This window comes from Oryx dammah, unplaced genomic scaffold (assembly GCF_014754425.2).
Source record: "Oryx dammah isolate SB20612 unplaced genomic scaffold, SCBI_Odam_1.1 HiC_scaffold_11, whole genome shotgun sequence".
Classification (NCBI taxonomy): Eukaryota; Metazoa; Chordata; class Mammalia; order Artiodactyla; family Bovidae; genus Oryx; species Oryx dammah.
The window spans coordinates 40,309,515-40,334,897 of NW_024070195.1; the positions used below are offsets into that span (position 1 = coordinate 40,309,515).

General features: G+C 42.4%; 2 protein-coding genes across 6 annotated transcripts in view; one reads left to right on the forward strand and one right to left on the reverse strand.

Moving 5' to 3' along the window:
• Positions 1-2,383, forward strand: part of STK38 (serine/threonine kinase 38) — a 44,720-nt gene extending 42,337 nt beyond the window's left edge. For both annotated transcript variants that reach the window (XM_040249814.1, XM_040249815.1), the window contains one exon: positions 411-2,383. In XM_040249814.1, the coding sequence (XP_040105748.1) occupies positions 411-541 (131 nt within the window). In that variant the 3' untranslated portion in view covers positions 542-2,383. The remainder of the gene's footprint in view (positions 1-410) is intronic.
• A 3,667-nt stretch (positions 2,384-6,050) lies between these two features.
• KCTD20 (potassium channel tetramerization domain containing 20) overlaps positions 6,051-25,383 on the reverse strand; it is a 37,364-nt gene continuing 18,031 nt past the window's right edge. For 2 of the 4 annotated variants that reach the window (XM_040249820.1, XM_040249819.1), the window contains exons 2-8: positions 20,091-20,299; positions 16,434-16,707; positions 14,009-14,111; positions 13,523-13,643; positions 12,275-12,472; positions 10,825-10,935; positions 7,540-9,531 (exon numbers count right to left, since the gene is read on the reverse strand). In XM_040249820.1, the coding sequence (XP_040105754.1) occupies positions 9,239-9,531; positions 10,825-10,935; positions 12,275-12,472; positions 13,523-13,643; positions 14,009-14,111; positions 16,434-16,707; positions 20,091-20,253 (1,263 nt within the window). In that variant the 5' untranslated portion in view covers positions 20,254-20,299 and the 3' untranslated portion in view covers positions 7,540-9,238. Of the gene's footprint in view, positions 9,532-10,824; positions 10,936-12,274; positions 12,473-13,522; positions 13,644-14,008; positions 14,112-16,433; positions 16,708-20,090; positions 20,300-23,093; positions 23,148-25,383 lie in introns of all 4 variants that reach the window. The other 2 variants (XM_040249817.1, XM_040249818.1) reach the window with 2 other exon arrangements.

The window sequence follows — 25,383 nt, forward strand, 5'->3', positions numbered from 1 at the left end:
TATCAGTGCATTATGTCCCCCAAATTTGGGTGTGATGTTTACAAATCAGGGTAGAGAACACAGAGAGGAACTTCAGTTCTTCAGGCTCTTTGTAAGTATATTTCCAGTGTTAATGCTGGGCAGCAAGTGAGACCTTGCCAAATGGAAAGTGAATACAAACGCCCACGTTTAGATGGCTCAACCACAAAGATTTGCTCTCTTTTTTATTAAATTAAAGGTTAGATAATCTGAAATGACAGAAGTGGGAAAATAAAACTTTAAAAATATTGTGAAAAATATGAGGTTCAAGGAACATAGGCAAGCAAATGTAGAAAATCTGCAGAATGTCCTCCAGAATGTCACGTCTTCATTACTGAGTAGTCCATCAGGGTGAGGCTGTGAATCAACTCTCACATCTGTTTCTTTCCCAGTGGCAACAAGTAATCACCCTGAGACAGACTACAAGAACAAAGACTGGGTCTTCATCAATTACACCTACAAGCGCTTTGAGGGCCTGACTGCACGAGGGGCGATACCTTCCTACATGAAAGCAGCAAAATAGTTTTCCTTGAAAAGGGATCCTAAATCAAGCAGAGTTCTTTGTACAACATCATGGTTTTCTTCTCACATACTCTTTTGAAAGAGTTTCTAGGAAGTTTATGGAACCCACCAACGTGAACGTGGTGATAGTAAGTGGATCCTCTTGCAGAACATCTGATGACCGGTGGAACAAAGACAACCGTTTCTACTGTGTTGGCCATGAACGGCTGTCCTGCTTCTTTAGAAGCATCATGAGCCAATCTGATGTTTTAAAAAAACCTCAAATTTTCCTAAGTTCATCAGAACGAAGGGGGAAAAACAGCCATCATCCAACTTTGAGACTGTAACATAAACTTATTATCAGCCAGTTCTGGGTTTCTGTGACATGCTTCCTGTCAAGCCCACCAAGTATTTTTCTCTTTATGGCTAAAAGTTCATAGTACTAAAGGAAATAAAGCAATAAAGAGCGTCAGCAGCCAGCATTCTGGCTGAAGGAAATGACCCGCCATTCTGAATGGATGGTTATGGTGGTTTCTCCCCAGACCTCAGCCTCTGGCAAGTGGCTTTTTATAGCCTCCAATCATGGTGCACTTTATTTATGGTACTAGGACAAAGACTCAATCCATTTTGATTTATTTGCTCCTGCCCATCTAAAATACTCCTGCTGCTTTTCTGAGTGTTGATGGAGGAGGCCAACTTGATCCATCGTTGCTCTTAGAAGGCCCAAAGGCTGCTGGGCAACACCAAGAAGTCTCAGATTGCGTGGAAAATCTTCACCTTCTCTTCACGACTATCAGAAAATCCCTTTGGACATTCCCACGGACCAGCAGTACTCACAAGTGCTGCCAGTAGAACCTCAGCTCCTTCCTGGGAACACAGCAGGTGGCCAGGAACCCTCTTGGCTAAGGTGCTGCTCCCGTTGTGTCTCCAGGACCTCCTGGAGCGGTGAGGGACCCAGCCCAGTACACAGTGCAGGGCCAGCCTGCAGACGCTTGTGCAGTTCAGTCCTCAGGCCCTGGTGCGACCGTATTTGTATTCTCAGTGTTTCTCCTCTCCCAACTTTAAGTAACCATTTTGCCTTGGAATCATTACAAATTTTTCCTTTGCAGATGCCTTCCTGGGGGATGGTCCTCTCCACCCTAAAGGGTCACCTGCAGGCCTGGGCTGACCAGGCCTCTCTGCTGGGGTGGTCTCTGAAGAGAGACCCTCTGAATTTTAGCACAAAGTGCCTTTTCTTTCACAGCTGCCACCACCTTTAGAGAACTTTTGCTGCATCAGAAAGATGTGGAGGCTCCATATTAATGCATTATTGCTGTAAAAAATTTTGATGGCTCTTAAAGCGTCATTTGCACTATGTGGTAACTTTGCGTATTGCAGAGTGTCGTGGCCAAGTCACAACTGGGAGACTGCTTCCTGCCAGTCTTGAGGTTGTAAACATCAGCTATGAAAGGAAAGTATGTCCTAGCTTAGCCATTCAGGAAAAAAAAAGTAGTATCAAAGTAACAGTAGTAAGTGAAACTGCTTTGGGTTTTAATGACTTAAAGGAAAAAGAATTTTAGGGAAATATTAACTCTGGATGAAGATCATGTGTTTGCCCCTTATTCTTTCATTCATGGTTTGCTGGTGAAAAGGAAGTGAGAGTCTTTTGTGTAACTATGTAGTTTCTTTGGATTACCAAATAGTTGGGGCCTCGACCCCTGTGTGTTTTTGCAAGAGTGTGCGGTAAGCATGGGTAATGAGAATAGGAGGGTGATAGTCTGTATGTTGGAAAGTGGCATGGGATGATTTTTCTTGGGGAGGGGGGGTATGCCCACATTTTAACTTCTAAACTTCTGAATAAACTGTGTGAAAACAGTTGTATAAATTTGTGTGTTTTAAAGCAAATGTGGCTTGTAATACCAAGAGGCAGAATGCTGGTGGCTTCTTCTAAACCCCTTTGTCTGCAAAGCATTGCAACAGTGAACGCCAACCTTAGGCAGAATGCTTTACTGTCTCAGGGAAGATGGGAACCTGCCCTTACTGTCGGCCCCACGCCTCTCCTCCGTCTACCTGGCTCAGTCACAGGGCAGCGGGCACCCCTGCAGTTCAGTGCAGCAAGGCCGAGGGGAGACCTGCTGACGAAAGTGCTGTCAGCTGGTGGGCCCTTTGTACAACTGTTTGAAGCTCAGCCCCATCTTTCCCACAAGCTGCCAAGATGGACACCTCAGCTCCTGATGTCCACCAGAGCAGGGCTCTGCTCAGGACAAGTATGTGAGGAGCCTTCTCTGGGTCCCGGAAAGGAGCTTCGGGCAAAGACCAAGCAGGGTGGGAATCTGTTTAAATTCAGCCTAAACAGAACGTGTTGTCTTCCCATGGCTCATGAGTTTCAAGAAATGTCGGGAACCATTGTCTCTGGGTTCTATCTCTTAAGGGGGAGTTAGAAAATAACAGAACTTAACTGTACCATGTACTAAAGTGAAACTGAATACTGATGCCATTCAGTCTCCTTGATTCAGGAGTACATCAGAATTTTCTTCAGTACCTATTTAAGAATTACTTTCAAAAGTAAGAGGCAAATTCCTTTGGGATTAATAGGCACTGAATAGCTGATTGCTAATACTCTGAATCATTTCCTTGGAAAATACATTTCCTGGTTCACCTTCTGTTACTCTCTCCTGGGCCTCTGCGTGTTACCAAATGGTGTTTTTAATTGAATGCAAAAAGGATTCAGTGAATGGTATTTTCCTTTCCTAGTTAGCAAACATTTCCCTGGAATCGTCTATCAAAGCCAACACTGACTTAAAAACAAGGCTCTATGATGCTTTTCAGGCATATTTTCAGAGATAAGGGAGCAGTAGGGAGCCCACTGTGGTTCTGAACCACAGATCAGTGTGAGGAAAGAGTTCCCAGCCAGCAAGTTGGCTTAACAGAATTGTGGCATCAACTCTATTAGTGTTGCTGTTAACAGTACTGTTAAGCCAACCCTGAGTTCCTGGGAAGGTTGAGGACACTTCTTAGAGATGTTTACAAGTAGCAGTGTTAGCAGAGGGGAAAGTGCAGGCCAGGATTTGGGAGGCTGGTAGGTATGCTCCCCTGCAGTGACGGAGGCATGGAGCTTCGAATAAGTATTACTTTCTAAAGAACACTTCTCAGTGTTACTCCATTTCCCTCTTGCTTCTGGCTTCTTCCTTGTATGAAATGTGTTAGGATTAATTGTCCCACATGCAAACATGCTACTAATTTTCTTAATCATTCCCCTGGTCACTGGTGTCCTAACTGCCGTGTCCACTGGCTCCTCTTCAGCCCCCACCTACCTGACCACTCTGCGGCACTCTCACTGCTGACTTAAAAACAACTGCTCCACCTCTTTGACTTCCCGTTGTAGTTCTGCTGCTGCCGCCCAAGTGCTGGGGCTCCTCAGAACAGTGCCTTTGCCTTCTTTTCACTCCTGTGACTTCCCCCATACTGTGGCTTCAACTGCCATTTCTGTGGCAAGATCTTCAAAATGACCATCCTGCCCAGAATATCTCCCTAGAACTCTAGATCCCACATAACAAGTGCCTATCAGAAACTACCACCCGGAAGGCCTCTTACCAGCGCAAACTGTTTAGGGAGCTTCTCTTGCTTCCACCGCCTTCTTTCTAGCTCATTTTTCCTGCCGTCCAAGCCAGAAATTTCTTACACAACTCCCATCAGTGAACATGTATAATTCTTGGGTGTGCTTGTCCATCCTGCCAGTCTTCATCATTCCTTGCTGAATCCATCGTTGTGGTCTCTTTGCTGGCCTCTCTGTTCCTATTCCTTCCCATTTCAAGTCTGTTGTTCTCCCTGCTGCCAAAGAAATTCTTTAAAATTCCAGATCTGGTCATGTTATTTTCCTGCATAAAACCCGTTGTTGTTCACTCTTTGTTGTCCGACTCTTTGTGACCCCATGAATAGCAGCATGCCAGGCTCCCTGTCCATCACCAACTCCAGAGCTTGCTCAAACTCAGGTCCATCCAGTCAGTGATGCCATCCAACCGTCTCATCTGTCATCCCCTTCTCCTCCTGCCTTCAATCTTTCCCAGCATCAGGGTCTTTTCCAATGAGTTGGCTCTTCGGATCAGGTGGCCAGAGTATTGGAGCTTCAGCTTCAGTCTTTCCACTGAATATTCAGGATTGATTCCTTTTAGGATTGACTGGTTTGATCTTGCAGTCCAAGGGGACTCTCAAGAGTCTTCTCCAACACCACAGTTCAAAACCACTAATTCTTCAGTGCTCAGCCTTCTTTATGGTCCACCTCTCACATCCATACACGACTACTGGAAAAAGCATACAGACCTTTGTGGGCAAAGTAATGTCTCTGCTTTTTTCCCAGGAGCATCTTTAAATTTCATGGCTGCAGTCACCATCTGCAGTGATTTTGAAGCCTAAGAAAATAGTATGTCACTGATTCCATTGTTTCCCCATCTATTTGCCATGAAGTGGTGGGACTGGATACCATGATTTTTGAATGTTGAGTTTTAAGCCAGCTTTTTCACTCTCACCTTCATCAAAGGCGGCTCTTTAGTTCCTCTTCACTTTCTTCCTTCAGGGTGGTGGTATCTGCATATCTGAGGTTATTGATAAAACCCTTAAGGCTCCCAATAGCTTATGCAGTGAGACCAAACACCTTGTCTGAGGCACAGGGGTCCTTCCTTACTCTGGCCTCATTTCGGCATGCCCCCTGTCCTCTTCCCTCATGACAGTAGGCAACTATTTCACCTTCACATCTTTGATTATACAGTTGAACTGGTCTGGATCCAAAACCACTATGTTTGTCTTTCACAGTTTGGTTCACGTGTCATGTATAGAGTCTTCTCATGAACTCTCCTCTAATACTCACAGTTAGAACTGGCTACTCTACCCTTTTGGGATTCCCAAGTGACCTCAACTATTTATGGATCTGTCTTCTCCACGCCATTATAAAAGCCCTCTGAAGGGAAGACTTCCGTCCTAGGCAGCATGTCCCCATGATTAAGCAGTGTTTGGCCTTGAACATCCTCAACAGGCCATGTCTTCAGAGCATGTTCTTGACCTCTGTGCTGTTAAGGGCAGGCCTGCCAGGGAGGCCAGCTTGTTTAGCAGCCTTGAAGTTGTATCACCAATAAGCTCCCAGGCGAAGTGAGAAGAGAGAGTCCAGGAGGACCCGAGCAGAGGAGGCCGAGACAGAGCAGAGGAGCGAGGTGCCCACAGCAGTGCTTTCCAGGGACCCACCTTCTCACCTGTCTTTCACTCCTGCTGTGTTTCCTCACTTGCTCTAAACCAAAACTAGAACATAGAGAAATGAGCTGTCTGACCTTATTTTACATTTGGCTTTGTGGGGTCCCACTTGGTTGGATTTGAGGGTTCAAGAGGTCTTGAATGCAAGTTAACCAGACACTTAAGAAGGCCGATGGTTAGGGCTCTGGAACCTGGGAATCACAAGGAGCATGCACTCCAGGTGAGCTCCCAGCGGCCGTGGAAAGAAGAGACCCTCCGGAGCTGCTGCCCTCCAAACCTACTCCGCTAAAAACAGCAACAACAAAACAACATGGACACAAGTGGTAACATTTTATTATAGAAAAGCATCCCAAACGTAAGGGCTTCGTAAACACTGGGAGCTAAGCAAGTGCAACTTTAAACGTAAATACAAAATGAAGAGGCAAAACCTACGAGCCTTTTGCCTTAAAGAGGAAAGTCATGTTCTGCAGACGGTATCCCGCCAGAGCACGAACGCGGCTCCATCTCCCACCAAGGCCTCAGGTCTGCTTTCTCAACTATGCCCAGCTTAACAATTTCAAAATGATGGCAAGAAGTGGCACTGAGTGAATCACCAAGACTGACTCCTAACCTTCTATTGACTATTACTCAGTAAAGGCTCCCAGCACACACTGGCTGTGTTTCCTCCGAGGAGGACCAGCTGGAACACTATCCATCCTTCCTGGGCTTATTCCAGTGTTTCCACAGACCTGCATACATTAGGTTAGCACACGGAATTTAGTTCACAACAGTACTGGCTATTGCATATTGTGCAAGAAATTAAGCTACTTTCTAGCGTCCTTACCCTTTTTTCTGTCATTAATACCTTTTCTCCACTTTGGAGAAACCATTAAGTTGTCTCAGACACATTTCAACACTGTCTCCATGCCTGCATCCAGTTCCTTAATGGCAACTGTTTCCTCATCAGCTATCTATGACCCGATGCGCACACAGATTCAGATCCTAAACCTCAATTCAGGTTTATCTGCTTGCTGATGCAGATACCTCTGAATAAGACAGTCTGGGCAAAACCATTTTCTTATGAAAATGTTTCTGTACAAACAGCCTGGCTTTCTTATTTAGGCACTTAGGAAAAAAAACACCAAACCTGAGTGCTACCTTTTTCATTAGAAACACCTCTTGCCCAGCTGGCCAGTAGCTGACTCCTGATGGGAGTGACTAACCCAGCTCTTGGCCCTGTGAGAACTGTGAGGTCCTACCACTGCGGAATGTCCTGGCCCTGGGGACAGCAGCTGTGGCGGAGAGGAGCCACCAAATTAGAGCGATGCTTCACTCCAGGCCAGAGGGGAGGGGCTGCCGAAAATACGCCTCTCCACCAGAGGGAGCCTGCAGGCCCAGCTTGTCCCCCAGCTACCAGTGCCTGGTGAAGCGCTGGGTCCAAAAGCATGTCAACCCAATTATGGGGGGAAAAAAGACCTAGTTTTTGAAAGCCTGAGGAAGTTACATTATTTACACAGAACAGAGTACAAGCCACACTTTCATACCTAGCTTTGTACCTAAGCAAGGACTAATTGTGTTAGCTAAGCCATGTTTACCCCTAAATGTTAATATATAAGCTGTAAAACAGAAATTACACATACTTACTACAGACAACACGAAAGTTTAACTCCAGTTTCCTTTGTGATGGCATGGAAGTCAACTGAAAAGTGTAAAGGAAGCACCATTAAACAGTCTGGGCTGGTCAACTACTCATGGGTGTAAATGTAGTGCCAGTAAGGTCAAAGCCAAACCTGACCTCAAATATGAGCCAGTTCTTTTCACAGAATTAAAACTACCCTCTGGGCTACAAAACAACGCTAACCCTCAATGGCAACCCTGGCCATCAGCCATACAAGTGTTCATCAGAGTAACTCGTAGGTTGGCTCAGTTTAACCCCTTGCTACTAATTTTTCTGAATAAGAACAGAGCATCGATGTGCCTTGGGACACTGGCCCTGGTCACATGCACAGAACACACACCTTAAGAACAATCTTGTTATCAAGCCTGGAAAGAGTAGCTGTCAGCACACTCCTGACTTGCCCTTTGGAGGACTGTGGCTAGGGCAGTCATAAAATGGCGTTGAGTAGCTTCCCTACAGTATCTTATGGAAATATGAGACACGGTATCATATGGAATTTAAGAAAACCAGGCCTGTTCTTAAAGAACTTGAAGGAAACTGTGTCCCTTCTTAAATGCTCAGGCTCGGTGACTGGAAGGCCAACCTCTACCACAAAACGGGAGAAAGTCTCAAGACGCGTCTGGCTGTAAACTCTGAAGCGAGCTCTGCTGTTCACAGCCATGGGGACATCAGTACAGACAGGAGTAACCACGTGCTGTTAACACAGAGCCGACAGCAATGAAATCACTAAGCTGGATTTTCTTCTGCCCGTTCTTCCTTTGGGGTTGACATTAGTATAGTTTTCTTACCTAATGTGTAAGCAACTGACAGGCTATTTAAAAAATCAAAATACCCTGATACCTAAAATATTCCATTATGAAATGAACATACAATGAAAAATCCTACACTGGGACAAAGCCTAACCAGGTGACGTTTCCCCACTCAGATCCACCCCGAGTCCTTCTTCCCGAGCTCTTACTGGTCTTTCCGCTGAGAAACAGCTCTTTTGGAAACTTACTGCTCACATCTTAAAAGCCTGTTACACCATATCTGAGGTCTCCCAGACACACCCAGAGCCACATGCTGGCCTAGGGTGAAGACTACAGCTTCACACCAGATTCTGAGCCAGGAGAATCAAAGTGGCCTGATCTGGAGAGCTTCTTCAACTTGGGTTGTGAATTTCATTCCAAATGAATAATAATCTGTTTAGGCTCAAAAACCTTGCAGCTAAAAAGGTTTCATAAACACTGTTATGCATTATCCTTCCTGTCAAAGAATCCATGAGGTTTTAGATTGTTCACTGCAATAATGAAAAACAAAACTGAATTGAAGCTCTTAAGAATTTCCCTTTGGACATTTTGAGTAAGAGCCTATTTCTTCCCAGATACAGCCTGGGCACAGATGCCATCAAGAGCCTCCCATCAGTGTTTGCTTGTAGAAGGTATAGATTGTCTCCTTTTAAGTTTGGTCCCTTTGCTGCTAAGTAATTTGCCTGGTATAAAACAAAATAACAACCAAGAACAGAGTGTGAAGGGTGAGAACTGCTTTGCTGAATATGAGGCAACAGGAGTCCTGACTTCCTTTTCTGCTTCTGCAGTTATGCAGACTTGGTAAACAGCACCAGACCCCAAATTTTCAAGTTTCCAGGGCTGCTGCAAAGCTGGTAGTTTAATTACCAGCGAGTGCTTTTTCATCCCCTGCTGGAGGCACAGGCTTACTGAAAAGGACACAGATTAACTATGGGAGAAGAGGAAAGGACCGGGGAGAAGCACGTCTCCTGCTCAATGAGACACACCAGGGGAGGACTGGCTGGGCATCCCACACAGAGGCAAGGCCTGCAGAGGGACAGACCCACAGCCGGCCCTAATCCTGAAAGTCATTAGAAGCCATCTGAGAAAGTGGGGCGTTCAGCCGGTCAAGTTCATCCACTTGGGGTGGATGGTGCATTAATATTTCTTGGTCCTCCAAGACATCTTCTCCAGCAGCGACTAGATTTGTGAGGGACTTGCTTCTAACACACTGGAAATCCACATGGCGACTCTTCCCTTCTTCTTTTTCCCAGGACATCTGGATAAAGGGGCGCTGCACATAATTATAGATTACTTCCGACCGGCCTCCAGGTCTCCTCTTAATTTTTTCTTTACAGGTAGGATAACCTGAAACGGGGAAAAAAGGCCATCATAACCCCAGAAAATCGATCACTTGGGTTCCCATACTTCCTTCTTTCTAACCGCATCCGTTTCCTCCCAAATCTCAAGGCTGTGAAACCACAGGGAGGAGACCATATTCTCCAGCCCCCGCTGCCCACGGCCCGCTGCCCTCCTGCTCAGGTTAGTAGGTCTCGTCCCTGAAAGGGAAGTAACAAAAAACTGTATTCCTTCTAATGGAGGGGGAGAAGCCTCTTACTATTCACAAGTCTTTCTTTTATTGGCTTCAACACTACAGGACACAAATCCAACTGTGGCATGGGTACTGTGGCCCTCGAATTCTATTGCCTACAGGGCATCCTGTGTGAATATGTAAGGAAATGTGAAATGTTTAAGCCTAAAGGAAAAACTGGGATGCTGCCTACAGTATCTAAAAGGCTGTCACACAGAAATGGGAGAAATCTTATTCACCTTCGCAGACTAGAAGGAAGACGGAAGAGGGAGAAGGTGGTCTACTAACTGTGGAAGAATGTTCTCATGTCTGATGGGCTACTCTGTGAAATGGAGTGACCCCTCTCCCTCTGTCCCTATGGTTATCAAAGAGATAAAGGAGGACGAAGCAGAAAGAGGTTTAATAGGTGATCTCAAAAATCTCTTCCAACTTTTAAGTTCCAACCTAAGTCAGACACAGTGACAGGTTCTGTGGGCAACACTGAGGCATTACAGCAGCAAAATGCAGGTGTCAAAAGACCCGTGGAGGGGAGACCAGGATGGTTTCTGTGCTCTCCCGAGAGTCAGTCTCCAGTACACTTCCGTGCAGATTGCAAGTTGGGAGCCACTGCTCAAACAATTTAAAGCAGTTCTGTCAATACACTCAGACATTCCTCAGAGGTTTGCAGGGAATAAAACGAGTCTCCCAGGCAGCTGTCAGAAGGACCCTTCCAGGTCCCAGAAAGGTCCTCACCAGGACAGCTGACTGAACAGACGACCCTCCCACGCGGCAAGCCCACGAGCCCTGCATTTCCCTCCAGTGTCCTTCGCCCTGACTGCTCTGTATCCTGAGGCAGTCAACTGGGACTTATTCCTACAGCTGCTTTAAAACATTTTCAACTGGAAATGAAAAGAAAAATGTACGGGCAAAACAAAAACTGGAATTTCAAACTTGGGTAGGAATGTAGTTTCCATGTGTGTCTCTATTCTCTAGGCCCTCAGCAACCAGGTTTTAAGGACATAAGATATGGCCACAGATCCAGCTACACCCACAGGCCATGCAAGCTGGATACCGATGGGGTTGTTCTTTACCTTCAATTCCAATACGAATGTTTTTCAGGCCCCGTTCCTTTAACACTGTTTTAGCAACATCCCGATTCTCAATGTATTTGAAAAATCTGTAGAGCTTAGAGCTATAAAGAACTGGAAAAAAAAAAAGTAAGTCTGGGGTTAACCATGGAGTGAATACCTTTGTAAGAGAAAGGAGATGAGCTAACAGATTCAGACTAATGAATGACCTGTGCCCTGATGCCAAAAAATTCATATGGATCACAGAATAAATGTTAAATGATAAATCAACCGTAAGAAACCATGTTAAGAAACTTTCGTAGTCTCAGGGTAGGGAAGACTTTCTGGATATGACATAAATTCATAAAGGGAAAACTAAAACATCTCTGCTTACCCAAAACCAAACAAAGCTAACAAGACAACGGACTGAGAAAAATATCTGCCACTCTTATTACAGAGGGCTAATTTCCTTGATATCTATAGAGAGTAGTCACAAAGAGAGCTTTTGCAAACCACTAAGTAAAAGACTAACAATCCAACTTTGTAATGGGCAAAAGGCATGATTACAGTTAACAGAAAAGGAAATTAAAACGGTTTTTTAAAAGATGTTCAGTCTCATTCATGGAATAAGAAATGCAAATTAAAACTCCAGCAAGATGCCGTTTTTCACCTACCAGAGTGGCAAATATAAAATTTCAGTAAAACTGTGTCTTGGTGAAAAATGGGAAATAAACTCATCATATACTGTTTTGTGAGTTATAAACTGGCTCAACCTTTAGAGAAGATAAAATTTGGCAAATTTTATTAAAATCATAAAAGCACAAAGGTTTTGACACAGAAATTCCTTTTCTAGGGATATTATTCTACAGAGATATACATGTGTGAAAAGACTTTCTTTAAAAAGATAATTCACTGGAGCATTAGCCATAATTTATAGCTTAAATGGTCATCAAAAGGGCTGGTTAAATCAATTATGGCAGTCACACAATGGAATACTATACAGCCATTAAAAAGATGGTGGAAGCTTTTAATGTAAGACATGATATAGAATAGCCTCTACAATAGGGTATCATTTGGGGAAAAAAACAGGTGCACTGAATAAATCTGGAAGAATATAAAGGAAACTGAAGAGGAAAACTAGGTAGATGCAGGTGTGGGAAGAAAACTTTTCGGTGTATATCCTTTTGTATTTTCTGAACTTTGAATGACTACCAATTCAAAAGGATTTAAAAATGAAACAAATGACAGCACCACTTAACAGTGGCCTCGGTGCTGACCCAGCAGGCATGCCAGGGGCAGGCGTGGGAAGCACAGGCACGCTCACGGTGCTCCCCAGCATGAAAGACCCGCATCATCCAGGTGAGCGTGCTGCTCACCAGCTCACCAGTGACAGCCACTTGTTCTAAGGTCTAGCTACAACTCTGGGCAGCACGTTTCTTGCTGAAAACATCGACATCATGCAGGGGGCTCCTACTTTGAGAATATTCCTCTCCCATGGGTGGAGGGTGGTCTTCGTCCCAGTCCACAGAATCCTCATCCGTCAGCACGACAATGTGGCATTCTCTCTCCCCTTTCTTGGCACAGCCCACCATGATGGGCAGGATCAGCTCTTCGAGGTAGTGATCAAACTGCTTGTGAGCACCATCATTAGACAGTTCATGCAGTAAAGCACCTGGGAGACAAAATGCAAGTGACCATCCTCTCTGCTCAAATGCAGGTGTTACTGCAGTGAAAAGATTGTGAGGTAAATGGCTGTGATCATTGGTAAGGTCCAGAAAAGTGGCTCACTTCAAGGCAGAGAATGTTTCCTGCTCTGAGGTGATAATTAAGCTGAATTTGTTAAATGCTTTACACATTCTACCAGTCTCCTGTTTAATAAACCCCGAGCATTCTGATCAGTTGAGGTTTTTTCAACATGCAATATCAGAACATAAACATTAATTCTACAAGAGAGAACCATCATTTGGGGATGACTCTATAGCACCTCTTCTGAAGATGCTCTGGACTGCAATTTAGAGTACCACAGGAGAGGGATAATCTAAGGTTTGGAGACACCAAGGGACTTTCTCTAAGTGGGTACTAGACTCAGTAGAGAAACCACACATCCAGAGAACATCATGGAATTAATGTATCATGAACTTTAAAGAATTTTTAAATCATTTCACAAAGCTTAGGTAATGATGAGAACATGGAGTCTGTTTTCAATCAGTTATCCCAGCTTTAAAGTTTAGAGCTCTGAACAAGCCAATTTCTCCATCTTTTCGTTTGTTAAATGAGATTATCACCCATCTTTCAAGGGTTAATTGTGAAAATTAATGCAAGTTCACATCTACAAAGCACTTAACAAATACTAAGTTAAAGATAAACTGTGAGAAGTACCCAGCCAATTTATGTCCTGTGACTATTAGTGAATATTATCTCATATCCGAGGATCAGTATCCTTATTTGTTAAAGATTTAAGATCCCAAGATCCCAAGAGAGGACGCAACTAGCTTGGTGACTCACAGGGTCAAGCTAGCCTTAGAGCCCACTCATGTTCTTGTGTTTATTTCCTCACAGAGTTTTGAGGCAAGAGAGGCAATGGTTAGTACCAAGTCTCTTCTCTGCAGACGATCTTCAACCCACACTTAAAATGCTTTCTGTTTAGTAATAAAAATGTCAATTCTAAGCAAATGCAAAGTTTAGCTGTTCAAATGCAGTTGGCAGCTTCTTCTGTACTCACTCAGATCTTGACATCGGATAGTGTTGAAGTCAAAGTTAATGCAGAGATAATCACACGTATCTCTAAGGTCTGGTATAGAGATGCCATCAGGACAATTGATGATACCAGTTTTGTAATAATCCTATAGGGGGATTAAAAAGAGGAAATGTAGTCAAAGAACAAGATGAAAATGTCCCTCTTCAACCGTGACTCATTCATTCCTGGTTCAGGTTAAGTGCTGGGTTACTAGAACTATCACCAAGTTGGTGATTCATTAGACAGCAAAGTGACTCCTGGCCATCTTGACATGTTTAATCACAGCTTGATACCTGACTGAGCTCACACAAGCAAGAAGGACTTAAGATTATAGGAAGAGAAAATAAAGCAGCAAAGGCAATAACTAGAAATGACAAACCCTGAAGTCAGAGCACAGTCTGACAGAACTCTGAAGGCTTCCGACTGCGCACGCCCCCCGGGAAGAGGATGGAACCAGAGGTCACTACGCACCAGCACCGTTCGGAACACAGTTGCACTGATTCCTTCTGCAATCTCATACTCGCCCTTCTCGTTGGGACGTGTGAAGTTGTACTCTCTTCCTGGCCCAAACATCCTGAAAGATACCCAGGCAACAGTGTTACCCTCTCCAGCAGGATTCTCCACAGATGAAACTTCTCCCTTTTTCACCTTATCCTGGAAGACTCCATTCCCCTCTTACAATATAATTTTAAAACAGAGCACCAGGCCTCAACCCCTATTAAGATACACTTAAGTCTTAGGAAACTCCCTTCAGACAGAAAAAGAAGGCAGCAATTGCTTTCAGTGTTTGAGTGCAACGAGGAACAAAGCAGCCTCCCCTGGTCACCGGCAGTGAGCTTCTGTGGCGCACAGCGGCACCTGTGGAGCTATGCCTGGAAAGTCTCCAGAGCACTGGCATCCTGGGTGACAGTGTCTCCTGCCCTGAGCCTTCCTGTTCCTCCTCCTCACCCATCAGCATTGTACCCATCCAGCACGCCATCCTCGACATTTCTGAGTTTTGCTTTTCAACATCTGATAGATGAATCTGTGTTAGTTCGTGCAGATCTTAGTGCTTTCCCTTTCCTGGTACATTTTACAGCTGAGCTCTGGAAAAATGCCCTTCTTCAATCCAAGGAGTAACTAATGGTGGGAATTTCAGGTCAAGCCAAAAAGGAGGGGGAGAACTAGATTATCAACAGTTTGACCTATTTCAGAGAGGCAGGCCTGCTCTGGGCTGACTTCAGAGGTCATGAAGGCACAGGGAGGAAACCTTGCTTTTATACTCATCCATTCCCATCCCTCCTCCCTCTCTCAGATCCCTTCCAGAAAAACTGGCCCCATGACCCCTACCACCCCTGCTGCACGTCTGTGCAGGAGCTGCGGAAGAAGCCAGCACAAAGGGCAGGGCAGGCGGTCGGTATCGTCAGTCAGCCCAACGGGGACTCACTGCCCTTTCCTTCCTTAACCTGTTGGGAAGCCCTGCTGTCCGCTGTTCAAAACTGTTATGCTCCACCCTGAACTGGCTGCTTTCCAAGGTCTGAAAAAAAGTCACATGCTCTCCAAATCTCTGCACTGTACATAAAAATTCCATCTGATAAAAGTAGTCTTCAAAGAATGCTGACTTTTTTCTGGAATGTTTTGGGTGAAGTGTAGCTGAGATAGCAATGAATCAAAATGGTGAACAACATGCCATAAACATAACCGCACCTCAGAGCCGTTCATACAGGAGTGACGTGGATCTGCATTATCATTCTGTTTCTCAGCTTGTCCCCTGTGGCTAGTGGCCCACATCTGTATGCTCAGTGGCCAGGGATATGAAGACTTTATATAGCCACAGGACAGAACAAACCCACGAAACTCTCTGAATTCATGACCTTGGCTGACTCACTGATGAACCACCTAGATAAAGGGATCTATTACCCAGAAAACGCTTGCCTTTCTTTTCTTGAGCACTACTTTCGGAGGCAGCCTACTTCACACAGATAGCCTACCCTAAGAAGCACCTTTTTGGGGCACCTGGGGAGAAGTGGTGGTGGAGATACCAAGACTGAAGACATGAAGTCTAAAACAGGGCCAATTTAGAAAATGTTTTAAAGTTCCAGCTTAATCTTAAGTCATATGTTTAAGAAATATATAGGTTTGGCTCCAGTTAAAACGCTGGTTCATCAGCCAGTTCATCATTTGTATATATGTAAGTAGACACATATTTGAATAGCTTAGATTTCACTTAGCCTAAAATTCAGCAAATGGTGTGGTCCATTCTGATTTCTAATTCAATTAAAATCAGTTCAAAGTCTGGAGAGAGGTTGTATCTTTAGATAAGATCCACTATTAAGTACTAGATGAAAAGCCAAATGTTTGTGTGTATACACTCAAATTACTTTACTCTTAACCCAGTCTGCTCTACATGTTAAGGTGTGTACAGCTGGCTAGAAGGAGAGCTCCTCACTCCCAGCCCAGGCTCTAAGAATACTTCTGGGACGGTAATCCTCCTCAATAGACGCTTTCCTTTTCCTAAACTCGAGTCATAAAAAGCTGGAGGCAGGTGATGCTGAGGGGAGAATAAGACTGTATTCTGAATGAAGGAGCACAGAGAATGGAACATGACCGCAGAGAGCGCCATCTCATACAGAACAGCCAGCTACAAAGATCTAGTTTCAGAAAGCTTGATTAGTGATGGAGGTCTTACAAATTGATGCCACCTGGACCTTTTGCACTCCCCTTTGTGGGGGCTCAAAAGTACCTACCCCCCAAAATTACCAACACATGTAAGGTTTTTATACTGTTTCACAAAAGTATCAAGATAGAAAAATAAGCAATTCAGTGTTTTCATTCTCACATCTAATGCAAGGCAAACAGCAGGTACTTCTATTCATAGAGAAGAGAGTGAATTTGGAAGGAAATTATCATCAATTACCTGCCCAACATGGTATCCGGATGAGCAGTGAAAATTTGTGGGTTGACAACAAAACGTGTGCCGTCTACAAGAAGTGTCACTTTCTCTGGCGCCTGAGAGTGAACGTTACAGCCAAAGCCCACTGCGCTGTTTCCAAATCGCTCCGGAGCAATGAAGGGTTCATGATTCCGTTTATTCCCACTCTGGAAGCAAGAGCCTTTGACATCTTCAGGAAGTGACATCATGTGAGGGAACGGAAGATTTGCTGGCTGAGAGGCAGAGTCAAGTGGAAGGTCTAAAAGATCATACGATACAAACAAACCAAAATAACTTGACAGGAGAAAAATAAACCTTGTCCTTTTAAAAAAACAAGAAAATGAAATGTCATAGGTATAATTTAATGTCTCACTCCCACCCTTCATGTCTTTTAAACTTGTTTACAATAAATTACAAAAAAACATTAAACAAAAAAAATCCCCAAACTTTAGGTATCCAAAGGCAAAAACTCTTGTCTAGAGCACATAAAGAAAAAACAAACTAGACTCATACTGGATGCCCAGGAGCTTTTTCTTCTGCGTTGCGTATGCTTTTGTGCACTGGGGAGAGGGCAATGAAGGCAGCAATGCCCGCGCTCTAAAAATATCACTATTAGGGAATTCCCTGGAGGTCCAGTGGTTAGGACTCACTGCTTCCACTGCTGGGGGCCCAAGTTTGATCCCCGTTCAGGGAAGAAAGATCTCGCAAGCCATGGGGCATGGCCAAAAAATAAAATCATTGAACACTGGAGAAGAATTTCTGTGGAAAACAAGCAACCCTCTGCCATATTTTTAAACCTTCCCTAGTCTTGTTTCACAGGCACTTTATTTTCATTTTCACTTCTATCTCTAAAGACCGACCATATTTCCTGCATTTTATTTAAGAAACTTGGTAACTTCATTAGTCAACACTGTTAGTTTTCTACATTCTTAAAAAACATTTCTAAATTTTATTTTCCAAAAAGGATAGTGATAGTCTCTGATTGCCCCACTTTTCCTAGAAATGTATTAAAAAATGCATTTTCATTAAGCATAGGGGAATCCTCACATCACCAACACCATTTTCTGAACAGACAGGTCTTGCTCTCAACGGAAAAGTTCCAATGCAAATGGTCTTGGATTAGAATTCATTCATGGAATCAAAATTTTTGTTTTAGTATCACCAAAGAGCCATTTCCTTAAAGAATTTGACTTTTCTAAACCTGATTTGTTATCTGTAAAGTGAAAATAACGTTCACTCCACCCACCTCACAGGATTGGTTTGACTATCAACTGAAATAAAGTATGCAACAGCACTTAAAAATGTGTAATACCACACCATCTGAAATCTGGCTGTATACAGAAGATGATAAGGAGAAAATATTTTCAAAAGGATTACCAGAAGATTGTTTTTTAAATTTTTTTGGCCACAGCATGCAGCATTTGGGATCTTAAGTTTCCTGACCAGGTATCGAATCTGCACCCCCTGCAGTGGGGGTGTGGAGTCTTAACCACCGGATGGCTGGGGAAGTCCCAGTCCCAGAAGATTCTTTTAAATAGGGAGCTCTCCTAGTATATTTTATGTTAATGGAAAATAATGTGTTTTTTTTAATGAAAAACTTCAAATATATCAAAACCTAGAGTTAACACAGTATGTATACATCACCTGGATTTGGTTAGTTAACATTTTCCTAAATTTTCTTCAAACATTTTTAGAAAGAAATGAAATGTCATAGGTACAATTTAATGTCTCACTCCCACCCTTCATGTCTTTTAAATTTGTTTACAATAATTCATGAACAGGATTACTGCCCATGACCTCTGAGAAATTAGTTTTATTTCAGGCACTTAAGATAATCAAATAAACTGTTAGCTAGAGTATACTTGATTTTTCCCCATTTGCTTCTGCTACTGCTAAGTCGCTTCAGTCGTGTCCAACTCTGTGTGACCCCATAGACGGCAGCCCACCAGGGTCCCCCATCCCTGGGATTCTCCAGGCAAGAGCACTGGAGCCGGGTGCCATTTCCTTCTCCAATGCATGAAAGTGAAAAGTGAAAGTGAAGTTGCTCAGTCGCGTCCGACTCTTAGCAACCGCATAGACAGCAGCCCACCAGGCCCTCCGTCCCTGGGATTCTCCAGGCAAGAGCACTGGAGCAGGTTGCTGTGTCCTTCTCCAATGCATGCATGCATGCTAGTTGCTTCAGTCGTGTCTGACTGTGCGACCCTATGCACGGACACCAGGCTCCTCTGTCCACAGGATTCTCTAGGCAAGAATTCTGGAGTGGGTTGCCATTTCCTTCTCCACATTTGCTTCTAGAGAAAAGGAAACCAAAATTTAGACCAAAAACCTGTTTTGGGTTCACATCCTATAGCCTCTAGTAAATTTTCAATGTGGCCTTCTGTTGGATACCAAGAGCTAAGTTTCTACACAATCCTTGGGCAAGCTTGTAGCAAGAAAAACGTTAATCACCAAGCCAGGCTTTCAACACTTTAAGTGCTGTTTTTAAAAATGAAACTAGGTGCCTAATTTATTAACTCAGTTCTGCAGAATACTTGATTTTTCCCACAGCAAAGAGGTAATTAAATTGGGCTGATTCCTGAAGGATGCCTCAGGTTCCATCCTACTTAAATAGGTGAGCAGGAGGAGATTTGCTGCATAACTTCTCTGTAATGGGCACTCTAGGGTGGCAGGTACACTCTGCTTTTCTGTCAGCAAAGGCTAGCCAGAAAGACACAGGTTTAAATCCCAGTCCCCCACCTCTTAGCAGTGTAAACCTGAGCAAGTTACTAATAACCTTTGAAGCCTCAGCTTCCCCATCTGTGAAAAATTAATTTAAGCAGGGATCAGCAAACTTTCTGTGAAGAGCTAAAAAGTAATTATGTTTGGCTTTGTGGGTCACGGTCTCTGCCATAATGCAGGAAAGGAGCCTGTTTATAGTATGTAAACGAAGGGGCATGATGGCTGTGTTTCAAATTTTTATAAAAACAGGCAGTGGTTCAGAGTTGATCAGTTTGCCACCCTTGATTTAAAAAAATAAACTTTTAGCACAGTGAGTGCTCAATAAATGGTAACTGCTATTATTATTGTTGCTACTGTTTTTATTAAAAGTTAAAAAGAACCTAACAATTTATCAAGAGTCTTGACATCCATTAACTCATTATCTTCTAGCTTTGTGAGGTAAGGAGAATATTAACATCCTTGTTGTCTAGATTAAGAAAGCAGGGCTCAGAAACAGTAAGGCGCTCATTCATGATTACAGCTAGATGTGAATCTCCAAACCCGAGCCTACTTTTCTTACACTATCACCAAGTTAGATGTACTAAACTGATTAAGTAAATGGAGATTTTAAAGCAACTAGACTCTAATTTAAAAAAGGACTTCTCTAGCTGTCCAGGGGTTATGACTCCGTGCTTCCAATCCAGGGGTCACAGGTTCCATCCCTGGTTAGGAAACTAAGATTCCATGTGCCACATGGCACAGCCAAATAAATAAATTTTTTTTAAGTGGAGATTTTTTGGTAATAGCTTTATATAATTGTGATATGTAAGCTAAGCCAATTAACTGGATATGTTATTTAGAGTAAGAACATTTATGCCTTCTGGGAGAATAGGTGCTCAGGTGTCAGAAAGCCCTCCAGACTAAATCAAGAGCTAATCATCATACCATCATTCCTGGGGACTAGAGGATAAGTAAGATTTTGAAGACCAGAAGAAGAAGCTGGACTGTTTGCGTCTTTTTCTTGAGCTGCAGCCGAAGCTTCATCCATCAGGCAGCTGGCCTCTTGCCGCAATAACCTGTCGCTCTCAGTGCTGCGGTGAACATTCATCCTTGGACTGTGTATCTTGAACTGTCTGCTTGATCACAGGGAAATCCTGGAGGACAGCAATATGCACGATTTAGAACTAACTAGAGAACTCTCAGAGAGTTCTTATTCTTGTTTTGAGAAGAAATGACATCTTAAACATTTCTGTGATTTTGTACTGAGAGGGACTGGGCTGACTTAAGTTGTCTTTACCAAATCACAATGAACACTGATAAACTTGTTACTAGGGAATAATTTTAAACTTTATTTATAAACAGACATCAAACCCACTGACTGCCCATATTCACATTCAATTCTGCATATTAACTGGTGGTAAAATAACTTGGTGGTGTTTATACCACAGATTCACATAAGGGACAGAGAGTTCAAATTGTCAATGAAAGAAAACCAGCCCATATGTCTCAAAAACTTGAGACATACATTCCGCAACAGTTAAGCACTAGGAAATGAGAATCACAACTACAATGCTAGTATGACAGTTGAAACTGGAAGTCATGGGCACTAAAAATAATTTTTTTAGATAATAAATTTACATATGGTGCTCAAGTTCTCCTTTATAAGTTCTCTCTTTCACTTTCTATACCTTTTGCTTGACCCCTATCTCAAAATTACAGCAAGATATCACTGGTTATAAGCCTTAACTCTCTCCAGCAGTGCACAACTGTGGTGCACACCACCTCCCGAGGGAATGCCGTGTGCCACGCAGCCGCTGCTTGGGCAGAATGGCCGCCTCACGCCTCTCTTCTAGGTGACCATCCTGCCCCGCAGCCTTTCCACCCTCCGGGGCTGCCCAACTGCCGAAAATATCCCCGTAATTCACCCTCGTTAGCACTTTCACAGTTTGTACTCTGCTAGGTTCCACTAGGTGTTCTGGTAGAAGAAGCATATTACTAGCAATGTTTATGCATAAGGACTGCAAGAAAACAAGACAGGAGGAAGAAGTCATGTTTCAGGAAGAAGTTTCGTCACTAAGATCAGGAACATGTTTTAATAATAACTGAATTTCCTGACATGCAAGCATGTAGAGCTGCCAATAAACACTTAAAATGTGCATTCAATTTTGAATAACTTCATAATCTATATTAGTACATTTTTTAGCATAAAGTTGATCATTTAGTCCTGTTTTAACTTGCACGAAATGTCAATATAACAATGAGCCCTTTTTAAGAAAGGAGCCAGTACAGATGCCTGAAAGCAAATAATTTTAAAGAGACACTTTCACAGTTGATGAAATCTTAAATTCTCAGACAATAGCTCTTACAACGTAAGGCACACTGAGGAGATAAAGTGAACGTTCTGTTGGAAAACCTGACATATGGCTACAGCTTTTTCCAGATTACCCTTTCTTAAAGAAAAACGTATGTATTTATACAAAACATGTGGCCCCTTAAAAATGATCCCTAGCAACTGGTAAAGTCAAATAGAATCACCACTGCCTTCAAGTTTGACTCAGAGAATGTCAAAATGAAAATCAAGTCTAGAGAGTAGGATAAAGAAGATCCATGAAACTGGACAAACCATTACTAACACAGGAAGGACCAAAAGGCGGTCTGCTGCTGTCAGCTTAACTGGTTTTGAACCATGTTGTACTCTGTGTACCTGCTCTGCTTAATTCTTCACTAGCTGCTCCAGAACCAAGTTCAGACTTCTTTTTATTGCTCTCCAAAATATCTCTTGGAACAAAACAACTTTGAATAAACAGATTTCTTGAGAATCTGCACAGACTAGACCATTATATAAGTTACTTCATTTATTCCTTACAATGTGTGAAAAAGTTTCATTATAATAGACTATAATGAAAACATTTTCTTCCCAGTCTATGAATAATACCATGGCTCAAAATTCAGTTTAACTTACAACAATGAATTAATAAACAGAAAGATATGCTTGAAAATTAGCAGGGGCAGATGTCTCCAATGAGGAAAAAGAAAGTAACCTGCTGAGCACTTGACAAGCATTTTGTTTGTATTTAGTTAATTTGTATTATAAATAAAACATGAAAATTTTCCCTCTTAGGAGCCTGGTGGGCTGCAGTCGATGGGGTCGCAAAAAGTCAGACACGACTAAGCGACTTCACTTTCACTTTTCACTTTCATGCATTGGAGAAGGAAATGGCAACCCACTCCAGTGTTCTTGCCTGGAGAATCCCAGGGACACGGGAGCCTGGTGGGCTGCTATCTATAGGGTCACACAAGAGTTGGACACGACTGAAGCGACTTAGCAGCAGCAGCAAAAGAATTCAAGCCTTATACAGGTATACTATAAAAGCATATCATTTGTAAAAAACATACAAGCTATACATTCTCACTCCGTAATATGCTTTTTTGAAATTAACATTCTAAAATCCATCCATGTTAGAAGACACACCTATCTAGTTCACTTATTTTTAACTGCTGTGTAATATTCTATGATTCTGCTTTCCTATCTATGAATTAAGTTGTTTCTAACTATTACAATGTTTCAATAAATAGGATCAGAGTGTACCATGAAATTCCAAGAGAGGACCCAATTTGCAGCTTCCCCAAAAGAATTTGGCCTCAAAACATTTTTTTTCTCCAAGAAACCATCGCAGGATTAATGCTTAGTGGCACACACTTTAAAAAACCACCATCATTTCTCAAAGTCCCCTATAAACTAATTCTTCTATAATCCTAGAATGATAGAAGAAAACACTCTTGATCTATGAAACCTAAGAAGCAAACGGACAGACACTGAATTCTTCAACAAATAACAAAGCAATGAGTTTCAACATTATGGTAAGGGTCTGCTCCCCTTCCAGGATGGATGTTTCATTCAACTTTTTTTTTTTCATTCAACTTTGAATGTATATTTTTATTGCCTACCATGGCTCATTTCTGTAACCATGCCCCAAATGCATCTTGGTCCTCAGAACAGATCTAAGGAAAAAAAGAAAGAAAGAAATAAGCAAAGCACTTGAACAATATAGTTCTCCATTGCTACAAAACTATTTGTGGCCAACACAGATCTAAAAGTCATAGCACTGTACAAGAACCAAAGGATCATGACACACCCCTGGTACACCTAACAGTAACTGAAGAGACTGCTTCAGAAAAGGACTAGGAATTACAGATATATAAATAGTGCAACTCTGATTGTATAGCTGTGAAACAAAACAAACATCCAGCAAGCCAGCTCAAGCATCACGTCCACACAGTATGTGAAAGCATTTTTTAAACACTCTAAAGAGCTACACAAATATACATATTTATCTATTTTATTATCTATCTATTCTATATTATTTATCTATTTCATAGGCCTCCTGTGGAGGCCCCTATTTTGTAAAGTGTTGCTCTAGCTGACCCAGAACAGCAAAACCTTTATTATAATCTCCCCACCTTGGAAAATCTGTGTACAATCTTTGATAGTGGAATTTTCTCCATATAGTCTTTGCCCATAAAAAAAATGACATGTTGGTTTCTCCCTAGAACATAGTCATCTCAAGTATTAATCCATAATGAGTCTATGTATTTTCTTCTTTTTACTTACAATTCCCTCTAATCAATTATTTATGAAGAAAACAAGATTATGGAAACATGATTTGTATTAACTGAGTTCAGATCTTGCAACTGAACTATTCAGATTTTGAAAATGCAGTTGGAATGCCTATGGGGCCAAACTTCACATGGATAGACCTCAAAAGACTAATGCTTTCAGACTGCTAACGATACAAGGGTATGATCTTTACAAAGTAGGATCCTTTTATACTTCAGGACCATGCCTCCTCTCTATGTAAAAGCTGGATGGTAAAGATGAGGCAAGATGCCATAGAATTTGGTAAACAAACCAATCTACCCTTCATCTACACTCCACACTTAAATTTAGGAAGTAATTACGTCTTTGCCAACCTTCGTTTCAGACTGACAAATCCTAGTCCTCCCAGTCTGTTCTTGTGTGAAAACCACTACATTTGTTGAACTATGGTAACTGCTTATCATTGACTTTGGTCTAGTTCCATTATGCTTTTTTCTTACTTCACAGTAAGAACTCTGCTAATGTGTTCTATTAAAGGGGAATAGGTTTTCCAGTTTTGCTTCACATATGCTCTCTGGTGATGATACCCAGGATCTCTGGGAATAGGTTAAAAAGGGGTGAAGGTGAGGGGAGAGACAACAGAAGTGATAGATACGATCGAAAATGTCCACAAGATCTCCTTCTAGGATGTGACTGATAGCCAAGAGCCTGCCATCTTCACGATGGGCTCGGGATGGATGTATGTTTAACCCAACTCCACTGAAGATTTTCTGTTCACTTCCTTTGCATGTGTATTCTTAATGTTCAAATCTCAGAAGAAATTCTGTTTTCTGGTTTTTCTAGATTATTTCTAAAAATATTGAGTGAGACCACTCCAGTATTAATAAGCCCATATAAAATCTATCTGTATGATTTCTAAATCTCATAGTTTCCCTACAGTATGTTCCCAAACCCATAATAATTTAACAAAGAAAAGAGACCTCTGTTGCTAAGTTATTCCCACTGGGTTCTCCCTTCCCTAACACTTCTTAGAGACCTCTGGCTACACTGCTCCCCAAATATGATTCTCTGTCACGGCTCCACTTCTTACAGCTGTTGTCCTGGGCAGGCTTCTAGGTCTGTGTCTCAACTTCCTCACTTGTAAGAGAGGATGATAATCATTAACCACACAGGGCTGATACAAGTGATGAAATGAGGCAATTTCTTATAGTGCTTACTTAGTACAATGCATGGCACACAGTACTCAATAAAGTTGATTATCGTTATTCCCAAGCCATAGAATCTGCAAAGAGACTTTCAGAAATCTAATCTTATTTGAAACTGAAACCCTCAGAGAAAGACAGTAATTATCTTCACAACAGGCTTTAGAAAGGTTAGCAGCTTTGCCTAAATCACAACTGCAGCTAAGAAGCAAGGATTCCAAATCTAGGTCTTTTGATTCCCATATTCTTTTCATCTAATCATACTGCTTCCCCCAAATCATCCTGCCTTTCATCCAGTAATGATTCTAGAAGTTTTTCCTTCTATTGTCAGAAATTAAAGAGAAAATCAGTAGTTTCCAGGGTAATTGTTGGCTGTAGTTCTTATCAAATAGGAGTTATAGTCATAATCTGAGAATCCTGTGATAGAATAATTGTATTT